Here is a 13,971-nt window from a genome sequence, read left to right as displayed (position 1 = left end):
ATCTCAATCTACGTATGAGCTATTGGCTGCATTTTACTGAAGCCCGCCGGGAAATCGACCTGAGCAAGTGCCGCCTGCGACAAGGATGGTGAGGCGCGTACTTTAAAACAAGGGTAATATACAGACACCAGAGGCAGGCAAAGGGGCTGAGGAAGGAGCTGAAGACTCCACCCAGAGTCCCACCTCTATGCATTAAAGCTTATGGAACCCAAACTCCAAATGCTGATTAAACAGCAACCAGGGTGTGGATTTCTTCACTAAAGGTATGTATTGAATCTATATAATAGCTCCATTATGGTTATGTCTTTACTGTAACATGCATAATTGTGATCACAGGTACTCTTTAATATTAGTGCTAGGCAAAGTTCAGAAAGGCAGTCCAATTCTTTCCACTTCCATTGTTTGATTTTATTGATTATGACATTGGTGCAGAATGGAGACATGGAGGTAGAATGGAGACATGAGGCAGGACGGAGATACAAGGGGGCAGGATGGAGACATTGGGGCAGAATGGAGAGACAAATGGGGGCAGAATGGAGACACAAGGGGCAGGATGGAAACACAAGGGGGCAGGATGGAGAAATTGGGGCAGAATAGAGAGACAAATGGGGCAGAATGGGGACAAATGGGGGCAGAAAGGAGACAAATGGGACAGAATGGAGACATGGGAGAAGAATGGAGACATGGGGGCTGGATGTGGGAGAAGTGATTGTGATCTGTGCTGGATAAGGACTTCAACTAGAGACGTCACCGGTGAGTCAGTGTGTTACCTGTACACTGACACTATACACTGCATACTATGTACTGAGTTCCTGTGTATAATGTCAACAGTGGTCATTGTATTACCTGTACACTGACACTTTATACAGAGCTCCTGTGTATAATGTCACTAGTTATCCCTGTATTACCTGTACACTGACACTATATGCAGAGCTCCTATGTATAATGTCACCGGTGATCCCTATATTACCTGTACACTGACACTACATACAGACCTCCTGTGTATAATGTCACCGGTGATTGTGTTTTTTTTAATGATCAGTATTGTAGTATTCGGTCACTATGTGGTGGTAATATGTGGTCTGGTCATAGTGTGGTGGCATTTGTCCCTTGTATGTGGTATTATCTGGTCACTATATGGTGGTAATATGTGATATGGTCATGGTGTGGCGGTATTTGTCCCTTGAATGTGGTATTATTCAGTCACTGTGTGGTGGTAATATGTGTTCTGGGCATGGTGTGGCTGTATTTTTTCCTTGTATGTGGTATTATTCGGTCACTATGTGATGGTAATATATGATCTGGTCACGGAGTGGCAGTATTAGTCCCTTGTATGTGGTATTATTCAGTAACTACGTGGTGGTAATATGTGGTCTGGTCATAGTGTGACGGTATTTGTTCCTTGCATGTGATATCATCACAAATATCAGTTAAGTGTCCCCAAGTATTACATGTTATTTATAGTGCTATAGTTCTCAAATTGGGCAGAGTATATAAATCCTGTCCATTACTACCAATATACTACCTGTAGAATACGCTTAACATGAAGCCCTTGGTCATTGTCTCCGTCAACAGAACCATTCACTCCATGAGGATAACAGATCAACTGTAGTAACTTCCGTGCTTGTTTATTGGACAGGACTGGATCCAAGATGAGGTCTTTATCAGAACATAGCCGCTCTGGTTCCTTCAAGCAGTGGTCTCCAACCCACTCCTATATCCCAATGAGAGATAAAAGAGTTAACAAATGAGGAAATCCTCCTCATTCCATGGAGCAAAAAAAGAAGAAGTCTCAAGATGTGATTAATTAATTACCTGTTGGCAAATCGTCCTCAGAATGTACTTGGAATACTCGCTTAAACTAGCGGTCTCAATAACAAATGGCTTTCCAGATGATCGTATAGATGATTGAGACTCTGACATCCCCTCATCTAAAACTTGTTCCATCACGTCACCCTTAATATGCCTAGAAGGGCTGATGTTACTATTACCAATGTCAGCATCTCCTGCAAAATAAGACACAAGTTAACATATAACCAGTAGATGGCAGCTGCTACATGGTTACTGACTATTTCTTCCAGAGCAAGAAAACTCTCGGCCATTGGAGTGAATTAAAGTAAACTAAGAGCTCACACAGAACTAGGTTTATGGAAGCCCATGGTGACTCTTCCACTCTCTAGCAAAGGAACACACTGGCTCTTTATGCTGCCATGACACACTGGCTCTTTATGCTGCCATGACACACTGGCTCTTTATGCTGCCATGACACACTGGCTCTTTATGCTGTCATGCTGCTTCTAGGAGTTGTTGAATGTACAGCGCCATTCTTTCATAGAAACAGTGCTTTAGGAGATATAACTGTGTATAGGGCATCTTATGGAGTAAGCCACAGATTTCTTTTTGACAGATTCATACAAAATCCAATAGGCAAAATACCTCTGTATACCCAGGCAAAGAGCCCCCACTCCAATGTATTTTTCGCACACAGTTTTTTCAAGGAGTGATGATTTTTCAGGGAGGATGATTTTCACTCCATGAAAAAGCTCTGTGCGAAACGTACATCAGAGTGGGGGCTCTCCCTATTAGGTATGTCTCATCATATTTTACCATGATTGTGTATTTTGTTTTGATTTATATATTTTTTTTGATATTCACTGGTATCCCTATTCATGTAGTATTCATATACACTTTCCTATAAACGCCTTGATTGCACCTTACTAGTTATATTTTTACAATCTCACCATATATATTTATACAATCACAACGTTTGACATACTATTCTAGTGGATTGTTTGCCCTTTGTCTGTTATTACACTTACAATATACACTGTGTGCAGAATTATTAGGCAAGTTGTATTTTAGAGGATTATTTTTATTATGGATCAACAACTATGTTCTCAATCAACCCAAAAGACTCATAAATATCCAAGCTTAATATTTTTGGAAGTTGGAGTGTTTTTTTTTTTAGATTTGGCTATCTTAGGAGGATATCTGTTTGTGCAGGTAACTATTACTGTGCTGAATTATTAGGCAACTTAATAAAAAACAAATATAATCCCATCTCACTTGTTTATTTTCACCAGATAAACCAATATCAGTGCACAAAATTTAGAAATAAACATTTCTGACATGCAAAAACAAAAACCAAAAAAATTAGTGATCAATATAGCCACCTTTCTTTATGATGACACTCAACAGCCTTCCATCCATAGATTCTGTCAGTTGCTTAATCTGTTTTCGATCAACATTGCGTGCAGCAGCCACCACAGCCTCCCAGACACTGTTCCGAGAGGTGTACTGTTTTCCCTCCCTGTAGATCTCACATTTTATGATGGACCACAGGTTCTCTATGGGGTTCAGATCAGGTGAACAAGGGGGCCATGTCATTATTTTTTCTTCTTTTAGACCTTTACTGGCCAGCCACGCTGTGGAGTAGTTGGATGCATGTGATGGAGCATTGTCCTGCATGAAAATCATGTTTTTCTTGAACGATACCGACTTCTTCCTGTACCACTGCTTGAAGAAGTTGTCTTCCAGAAACTGGCAGTAGGTCTGGGAGTTAAGCTTCACTCCATCCTCAACCAAAAAGGTTCCACAAGTTCATCTTTGATGATACCAGCCCATACCAGTACCCCACTCCACCTTTCTGGCGTCTGAGTCGGAGTGGAGCTCTCTGCCCTTTACTGATCCAGCCTCTGGCCCATCCATCTGGCCCATCAAGAGTCACTCTCATTTCATCAGTCCATAAAACCTTTGAAAAATCAGTCTTAAGATATTTATTGGCCCATTCTTGACGTTTTATCTTATGTTTCTTGTTCATGGGTGGTCGTTTTTCAGCCTTCCTTACCTTGGCCATGTCCCTGAGTATTGCACACCTTGTGGTTTTTGATACTCCAGTAACGTTGCAGCTCTGAAATATGGCAAAACTGGTGGCGAATGGCATCTTGGCAGCTTCACGCTTGATTTTCCTCAATTCATGGGCAGTTATTTTGTGCCTTTTTTGGCCAACACGCTTCTTGCCACCCTGTTGGCTATTTGCCATGAAACGCTCGATTGTTCGGTGATCACGCTTCCAAAGTTTGGAAATTTCAAGACTGCTGCATCCCTCTGCAAGACATCTCACAATTTTGGACTTTTCAGAGCCCGTCAAATCTCTCTTTTGACCCATTTTGCCAAAGGAAAGGAAGTTGCCTAATAATTAAGCACACCTTATATAGGGTGTTAATGTCATTAGTCAACACCCCTCCTCATTACAGAGATGCATATCACCAGATTTACTTAATTGGTAGTTGGCTTTCAAGCCTATGCTGCTTGGAGTAGGACAACATGTATAAAAAGTATTATGTGATCAAAATACTCATTTGCCTAATAATTCTGCACACAGTGTATATTATGTGGCTCCCTACCTGTTTTTATATTTATGTATATATAAATATTCTATCACTTTGTTCAAATAAAACAGATTTGTCTACTGAATCGCAGGGGACATCTCTTTTTCAAGCTCTAAAAGTATGAAATATTACTAGCAGCTGCCAGAGAGATGATATTCCCCAAACTGGTTTAATTGAATTGAGAATACAAATAGTGGATTACTTCTGTAACTGGACACAGGTGCATTTACACTTTACAATGTGCAGTGTTAAACCACCGCTGACTGGTAATATGCTTTTTGGTTAGCGGTCATTTAAAAACCTGTTTACACTGGTCGACCCGGCTTTAGATGCTCAGCGCACATAGGCTGCCTTTGCACTCTGCAGTAAAAGTCCTGTATACACAGCACGATGAGCTACCAAGAACGATGATCTTTTGTGCTCCATTAATAATCATGTCACCCAATAAACAAGTGTTTTGCTTGTTCGTCCGGTGAGCAGCAGCTTGTTTGCATTGCACCATTATCGTGAGACAGGTGTTCCTAGGAATGGTCATAGACGATAATCATGCAGTGATAAAGGATCTTAAGGCTGTGAACACATCTGTGGCCTTTTTTACCCTTGAAAATGACGGACACCTCATTTAAACCTTCAATATAAGTCATTGTGGTCTGTTGGTGTCACTGGTGACCATCATGTAATGGACCAGGCAATGTGCTGTGGTTCCGTTTACAATGAAGATGTGGTTTCTGTTTATAATGGCAGATGTGAACAGAGCCTAATTACTGCTAATTATAACTAATATCCTAACCACTCATACGACATGAGAGAGCAGTATGCTCTGGTTACAAGCACCAGTTCTGAATTTCACTGTGTTATCACATTAGCGAGGACTCATTGGAACATACCCAGCATCAGGATAGCTTTCAGGACTGCAAATACAGCTCCCACTTCAATGCTGTTATGAGCAGCTGCCAAAAGATGTCTGTCACATGAAGAGCATAATCCAGGTGCGAGCTTCCCTAAGGAAATGAGAACATTTGTGTTTTGTAAATATACAGTTTAGGAAACAGGTTCAAGTCCTCAAAGATTTCATAATAGATATATAAAATGTAAAGTGTCTCAAAGTGCCAAAATCCATCCTTTGTGGGGAGAGCATTGCAGATAATGACTGATAGAGACATTCAAGACAGAGACCTCATAAGAAAACAAAACTTCTGCCTATTGTTAACTTAGTAGGGCACTGAACGTCTTATTTGATACTGGCACATTGACATCTCCCGTACAAAATAAATTCTAAAAGAGGTATTCCTACAAAAATTATAACCTCTCCAGTCCATGTTTATTTGCCCTCTGATCGCGTCTTTTATGTAGGCATAGAAATAGGGATGACCGATTGTAATAATGATCATTCACCCCCATACAGTTTGAGTATGTAAGCGTAGATAAACCAGTGCCCACTGATTTTCCTCTATTGTTGATATTCTCTGATTTCTAGCAGATTTATGTAATCTATGTAAGAAGATCCTCACAGAGTTACATTTTTTTTAATAAGTTTGTTGTGCATAGAAAGTGATGGAACTTTGAAAATCATTTTATTAAGGGAGATAATGTGCTTCTTCTTTCCTCCACACGTTTTTGCGACCATGTTCACTATTTGCAACATAACTTTTGATGGTTCTGTGATCTCGCCCCAATATCTTAGCATTTTCAAGAGTGCTGCATCCCTCTCTAAGACAAAAAGGGATTGTCCGTCCAAAGGCTACAAGTCTACAGTAACTCTATGTGACTGCAGACTTGTGAATTCTCACATCGCCTGCATTGTGAGGATTCTCCAGGGCCGGTACCGGGAGCATGGGGCTCGTGACCACAAGTATGTGATTTGCATACATGCGGTAACGTGCTGACTAGATCGGCGTGACCTCAATCAATGCAAATGTATTGAGCGAGGTCAGACAAGTTTAGTCGGAATGTGGCCAGAAGTTTGCAATTGGCATACTTGCAGTCACATGACCGCACGACACCGGGGGCTGGCATGGAAGAATTTTCACAGCGCGCAGTGCACGTGATGTGAGGATTCACAAGTCTGCAGTCATGAAAAGTGACTGCAGATTTGAAACCTAAGGCTGGACATCACCTTTAAGAAGTTTTGACTTTTTCAGAGTCAGTTCAATCTCTTTTTTGGTGCGTTTGTCCTGAAGAAAACAAGCTGCCTAATTATTCTGCACATCTTGATAAAGGGTGTTGTATTCTTAGGCCTCATCCTCCCTCATTACACAAATACACATCACCTGATCTGCTTCATCCAATAAACATTTAAGTTTATATTTGGAGTTGGAAAATCTGCTTAGAAATGATGATATGGCCAAAACACTGACTTGCCTAATAATTGGGCACCCAGGGCAGTCACTTATTTTGCATGACACCCATTTAGGCTCATATTTATACTCCTGGTTTGGGGCATTACGTTGCTTTCAGTGTTTTTCTCCTGCTTTTTCTTACAAAATAAAATATATTTTGATATTTAGCATTATTGTGTGTGAATGGAAACATAATTAACAGAGTTTTCTGGCTGCTTAAAAAAATAAAAGAATTCATCTGCCGCCCCTCCACACAAATTTCTCCTCCTATCCCCACATTTAGGAAATGACCGCTCAGGCAATAACTGGCAAGATGCTGCTCTGGTCAATGTTTGGCTATAGTGATTATATTTAACCCCTTAAGCCCCGCGGGTGGTTTGCACGTTAATGACCGGGCCAATTTTTACAATTCTGACCACTGTCACTTTATGAGGTAATTACTCTCGAACGCTTCAACGGATCCCCCTGATTCTGAGATTGTTTTTTCGTGACATATTGTACTTCATGATTGTGGAAAAATTTCTTCGATATCACTTGCGTTTATTTGTGAAAAAAAACGGAAATTTGGCGAAAATTTTGAAAATTTTGCAATTTTCAAAATTTGAATTTTTAAGCCCTGAAATCAGAGCGATATGTCACACAAAAGAGTTAATAAATAACATTTCCCACATGTCTACTTTACATCAGCACAATTTTGGAACCAAAATTTTTTTTTGTTAGGGAGCTATAAAGGTTAAAAGTTGACCAGCGATTTCTCATTTTTCCAACAAAATTTACAAAACCATTTTTTTAGGGACCACATCACATTTGAAGTCACTTTGAGAGGTCTTTATGACAGAAAATACCCAAAAGTGACACCATTCTAAAAACTGCACCCCTCAAGGTGCTCAAAACCACATTCAAGAACTTTATTAACCCTTCAGGTGCTTCACAGGAATTTTTTGAATGTGGAAGAAAAAAATGAACATTTAACTTTTTTCACAAAAATGTTAATTTAGACCCAATTTTTTTTATTTTCACAGGGGTAACAAGAAAAAATGGACCCCAAAATTTGTTGTGCAATTTCCCCTGGGCACGCAGATACCCAATATTTGGGGAAAAAATACTGTTTGGGCGCACGGCAGGGCTCGGAAGGGAAGGAGCGCTATTTGACTTTTTGATTGTAAAATTTGCTTGAATAATTAGCGGACGCCATGTTGTGTTTGGAGAGCCCATGTGTGCCCAAACTTTGGAGCTCCCCCACAAGTGACCCCATTTTGGAAACTAGACCCCCCAAGGCACCTTTCTAGATGCATAGTGAGCACTTGGAACCCCCAGGTGCTTCACAAATTGATTCGTAACAATGAAAAAGTGAAAAAAAAAAACACTTTTTCATTTTTATGAATCAATTTGTGAAGCACCTGAGTGTTCCAAGTGCACACAATGCATCTAGATAGGTGCCTTGGGGGGTCTAGTTTCCAAAATGGGGTCACTTGTGGTGGAGCTCCAATGTTTGGGCACACAGCGGCTCTCCAAACGCAACATGGTATCGCTAACAATTTGAGCCGATTTTCCGTTAAATTTGTTAGAGGACACCATGTTGCATTTAGAGAGTCCCTGTGTGCCCAAACATTGGAGCTCCCCCACAAGTGACCCCATTTTGGAAACTAGACCCCCCAAGGCACCTATCTAGATGCATAGTGAGCACTTGGAACCCCCAGGTGCTTCACAAATTGATTCGTAACAATGAAAAAGTGAAAAAAAAAAACACTTTTTCATTTGTATGAATCAATTTGTGAAGCACCTGAGGGTTCCAAGTGCTCACTATGCATCTAGATAGGTGCCTTGGGTGGTCTAGTTTCCAAAATGGGGTCACTTGTGGGGGAGCTCCAATATTTGGGCACACAGCGGCTCTCTAAATGCAACATGGTGTCCGCTAACAAATTTAACGCAAAATTGGCTCAAATTGTTAGCGACACCATGTTGCGTTTGGAGAGCTGCTGTGTGCCCAAACATTGGAGCTCCCCCACAAGTGACCCCATTTTGGAAACTAGACCCCCCAAGGCACCTATCTAGATGCATAGTGAGCACTTGGAACCCCCAGGTGCTTCACAAATTGATTCGTAACAATGAAAAAGTGAAAAAAAAAAACACTTTTTCATTTTTATGAATCAATTTGTGAAGCACCTGGGGGTTCCAACTGCTCACTATGCATCTAGATAGGTGCCTTGGGGGGTCTAGTTTCCAAAATGGGGTCACTTGTGGGAGAGCTCCAATGTTTGGGCACACAGGGACTCTCTAAATGCAACATGGTATCCGCTAACAAATTGAATGGAAAATCGGCTCAAATTGTTAGCGGACACCACATTGCGTTTGGAGAGCTTCTCTGTGCCCAAACTTTGGAGCTCCCCCACAAGTGACCCCATTTTGGAAACTAGACCCCCCAAGGCACCTTTCTAGATGCATAGTGAGCACTTGGAACCCCCAGGTGCTTCACAAATTGATTCGTAATAATGAAAAAGTGAAAAAAAAAACACTTTTTCATTTTTACGAATTAATTTGTGAAGCACCTAGGGGTTCCAAGTGCTCACTATGCATCTAGATAGGTGCCTTGGGGGGTCTAGTTTCCAAAATGGGGTCACTTGTGGGGGAGCTCCAAAGTTTGGGCACACAGGGACTCTCCAAATGCAACTTGATATCCGCTAACAATTTGAGCCGACAATTTGTTAGCGGATATCATGTTGCATTTGGAGAGTCCCTGTGTGCCCAAACATTGGAGCTCCCCCACAAGTGACCCCATTTTGGAAACTAGACCCCCCAAGGCACCTATCTAGATTCATAGTGAGCACTTGGAACCCCAGGTGCTTCACAAATTGATTCATAAAAATGAAAAAGTGTTTTTTTTTTCACTTTTTCATTTTTACGAATCAATTTGTGAAGCACCTGGGGGTTCCAAGTGCTCACTATGCATCTAGAAAGGTGCCTTGGGGGGTCTAGTTTCCAAAATGGGGTCACTTGTGGGGGAGCTCCAAAGTTTGGGCACAGAGGGGCTCTCCAAACGCAATGTGGTGTCCGCTAACAATTTGAGCCGATTTTCCATTTAATTTGTTAGCGGATACCATGTTGCATTTAGAGAGTCCCTGTGTGCCCAAACATTGGAGCTCCCCCACAAGTGACCCCATTTTGGAAACTAGACCCCCCAAGGCACCTATCTAGATTCATAGTGAGCACTTGGAACCCCAGGTGCTTCACAAATTGATTCATAAAAATGAAAAAGTGTTTTTTTTTTCACTTTTTCATTTTTACGAATCAATTTGTGAAGCACCTGGGGGTTCCAAGTGCTCACTATGCATCTAGAAAGGTGCCTTGGGGGGTCTAGTTTCCAAAATGGGGTCACTTGTGGGGGAGCTCCAAAGTTTGGGCACAGAGGGGCTCTCCAAACGCAATGTGGTGTCCGCTAACAATTTGAGCCGATTTTCCATTCAATTTGTTAGCGGACACCATGTCGCGTTTGGAGAGCCCGTGATGTGCCTAAACAGTGGAGCTCCCCCACAAGTGTCCCCATTTTGGAAACTATACCCCTCAAAGATTTTATTAAGGTGTATAGTGAACATTTTGAACCCAGAGGTACGGCACATTATTTGTTTACATTAGGTCATCATATTGAATAAGTTTTCATTATTCTTGAGAGCAAGTGCTCGCTACTTGAGTTTGCATCGGGTACTCAGGTATGCACCATGTACAGCGTGTGCTCGAGTGACATGCTCGAGTCCCTGCTCCGCATGTTTCACGGTTATTAGACACCCAAAAAAAAACATGCGGGGATCGCTCGTGCATGGCAGGCAATCCCCGTAAAGTTTTTTGGCCGCGAAGCATATGGGGCAGAGACTCGAGCATGTCACTCAAATACCCACGATACTAAATGCATACCAGAGCACCCGATGCAAACTCAAGTAGCGAGCACTTGCTCTCAACATTAGTCGCCATATCGTCATCTTTTTTTCTTACTTTTGAAAAAAATCCCAACCCCAGCCCTAACCCTAGCACAACCCTAGCCCCAGCACAACCCTAGCCCCAGCACAACCCTAGCCCCAGCACAACCCTAGCCCCAGCACAACCCTAGCCCCAAACCCAGCCCTAACCCTAGCCCAATCCTAACTCAAGAGTTTATTTTTGACGCCGTTCCTTGTGCGGTATAAGTGATTAGACGACTTTATTCTTCGGGTCGGTGTGATTACAGCAATGCCAGAATCATATGGGGTTTTTATGACTGACAGCTGTCACACACTAAAAGACGCATTTTTTGTAAAATCTAGTTTTTGCATCGCCATATTTTGAGAGCTATAATTTTTCCAAATTTTGGCAGACAGTCATGTGACGGCTCGTTTTTTGCGGGATGACTTGACGTTGTTATTGGTGCCATTTTCAGGCACGTGACATTTTTTGATCGCTTTCTATTCCGATTTTTGGGAGGCAGAATAAACAAAAACCAACAATTCAGGAATTGTTTTTTTTTTTTTTTTTTATTCTGTTCCGCGTGTGGTAAAATTGATGAGGCAGCTTTACTCTTCGGGTCAGTACGTTTACAGCGGTACCACATTTGTATAATTTTTCTATGTTTTGGCGCTTATACACAATAAAAGCTATTTTATAGAAAAAAATATTTTTTAGTATCGCTTTATTCTGAGAGCTATAACTTTTTTATTTTTCGGCTGATGGAGCTATATGGCGGCTTGCTTTTTGCGGGACGAGATGACGTTTTCAGCGGTATCATTTTTATTTATATGCGTCTTTTTGATCGCGTGTTATTCCACTTTTTGTTTGGCGGTATGGTGATAAAGCATTGTTTTTTGCTTGGTTTTTTTTTTTTTTTTTTCACCGTGTTCACTGAAGGGGTTAACTAGTGGGACAGTTTTATAGGTCAGGTTGTTCCGGACGCGGCGATACCAAATATGTGTACTTTTATTGTTTTTTTTTTATTTTTTTTATAATAATATTTATTGATGGGTACATTATATTTTTATTTTTGGTGTATTATTTTTTTTATTTTTTTATAATATTTTTGCACATTTTTTTTTTTTTTTTTTTCCACTTTCACACAGTTTATACACTTTATTACTTTGTCCCACTCTGGGACTTTCACTTTTTTTTTTCTGATCGCCTGCATGGCACAGGAATGGAGCACCATCCCTATGCCATGAAGGCTGTCAGAAGTGCACAGTGTGAAGATTGCTTGGAGATGCACTGCGCATGTCCAAGCAATCTTCCTGCTCTCTGGTGACCCGGATGTTGTCATGACGACATCGGGTCGTCATGGCAACACCCGGGAAGCCTTTGCAGACTGCGCTGGAAGCCGGAAGAGGAGGTGAGTATCGGCGATCACCTCCCCTTGCCCCCGCAATGCCGCGATCGACTTCGATCGACTTCGATCGCAGCATCGCGGGGGTTAATGTGCTGGGAGCGGTGCGTGACCGCTCCCTGCACATAGTACCGGGTGTCAGCTGTGACAATCAGCTGACACCCGGCGGCGATCGCGCCCGCACAGCCTGTGTGCGCGCGCGATCGCCATGACGTACTAATACGGGTCTGGCTCTTAAGTCCCAGGGCACAGACGCGTATTAGTACGTCAGATGTTATTAAGGGGTTAAGGCAATCTAGTGTTGAAATATTTCATTTCTGTTAGTTTATAGAACAAACTTACCATTTGTTACTCCATATGAGGTGATTTGTGGAGTTCTCAGCAGATGTAAAAGGAGGCGGCATGTCATTCTGGCACCTGGTTCAGCATCTGGGTCCCCACAAGCTGCGATGAGAAACTCTATTATTAAGTAGGTTAGTGTCCTATCATCAGCCCCGCATCATTTTATCGATGAGCAGACAAGTGTGGTTGGAGATGTTTTGTATAAGCAGAATATTGCACTAAATAAATTATTCACTTAGTTTGTCCTTTCCGCATGATACAATAGTCAGCAGACAATCAGATAACTATTATAATCAAGCATCACAAGATTAATGTTTCATTCCAGGAGTTCCAAGAAAACGGGTCCCAATCCTAATTATTTAGGGGTGGAATTATCTCCTTGAGGAGAGTATCAAATTAAGGACTAATAGGCCAGAAAATGCTCCCTGGGTAAAGGTATGCAAATAGCCTATGAGGAAGGGAACATAATCTATAATTCCTCCAATTGAAGGTAGCAATCCAAGAAAATAATATTGACACTTTAAAAGGACCTTGCTGAATGATTTAGTCAAAGGCCTCTCACCCAGCCAACTGGTCTCCCACTTTGCTCTGAGGAGGGGCCAGAAGCCTGAAACAGCTATCTGCAAATGGAGTTCTTTTCCTGTTGAGAAACTTTTAGTAGGGTTTTTTATCATAAGTCATGTGAAAGGGCTCTTTAAAGGGTCAATATTGACTTCCAGAATTGCTCCCTCCAATAGGAGGCACTAGAGACCCTGTTCTTTTCCTGTTTAAAGAGGCTATTTGCATCCTCCTGGTAATTGTGATGAAGCACATACGCCACCTATTATTTTAGCACATGTTATTTGTTGCTAAACACTACAGTGAGTGTGATGTAAAGGCTTTGCTTTTTCATTTAACTTCCATTTTCTACAGATATCTTATCAGCAGAAACTGTTATACTGCAGCCAGAGAAAATACAGAGCAGAAATGAAAATGCATACAAGTTATTCAGCTAATAAATCATATTTTGTGGTCCCATCCATCTTAAGTTCTGTTACTCAAGGACTGTACCTGCAGCCAGTAGGGATGGAAGAGCAACATGCTGAACCACGTCTTCCAGTGAAAAGCCATGACGTGCTATTAGAACAGCAACAAAAGTGGCCAGAGAGTCATGAAATGAAAGGTCACTGACCTGGAAAACAAGAGGAAAATAAGGTATTCTAAATGGTACAGGTATATTTTACTTATTATCATGAACCACATATTATAAGGTAGTGCTATATAAGCAAAGCATAATAAGTAAATACACTGCTCAAAAAAATAAAGGGAACACTCAAATAACACATCCTAGATCTGAATGAATGAAATATTCTCATTGAATACTTTGTTCTGTACAAAGTTGAATGTGCTGACAAGAAAATCACACAAAAATCATCAATGGAAATCAAGTTTATTAACCAATGGAGGCCTGGATTTGGAGTCACCCCCAAAATTAAAGTGGAAAAACACACTACAGGCTGATCCAACTTTGATGTAATGTCCTTAAAACAAGTCAAAATGAGGCTCAGTATTGTGTGTGGCC

The 13,971-nt window shown here is 41.3% G+C and overlaps 1 protein-coding gene across 1 annotated transcript in view; it reads right to left on the bottom strand.

Moving 5' to 3' along the window:
- Positions 1 to 13,971, bottom strand: part of MED12L (mediator complex subunit 12L) — a 981,938-nt gene that overhangs the window by 207,467 nt on the left and 760,500 nt on the right. Inside the window, exons 24-28 of the mRNA XM_073674721.1 lie at positions 13,461 to 13,581; positions 12,411 to 12,512; positions 5,279 to 5,392; positions 1,816 to 2,006; positions 1,526 to 1,714 (exon numbers count right to left, since the gene is read on the bottom strand). Of these exons, the coding sequence (XP_073530822.1) occupies positions 1,526 to 1,714; positions 1,816 to 2,006; positions 5,279 to 5,392; positions 12,411 to 12,512; positions 13,461 to 13,581 (717 nt within the window). The remainder of the gene's footprint in view (positions 1 to 1,525; positions 1,715 to 1,815; positions 2,007 to 5,278; positions 5,393 to 12,410; positions 12,513 to 13,460; positions 13,582 to 13,971) is intronic.

Source organism: Phyllobates terribilis, unplaced genomic scaffold, assembly GCF_046119375.1.
Source record: "Phyllobates terribilis strain yellow unplaced genomic scaffold, ASM4611937v1 Scaffold_3__8_contigs__length_932513732, whole genome shotgun sequence".
Lineage (NCBI taxonomy): Eukaryota > Metazoa > Chordata > Amphibia > Anura > Dendrobatidae > Phyllobates > Phyllobates terribilis.
This window is presented reverse-complemented; position numbering and strand designations above follow the sequence as displayed.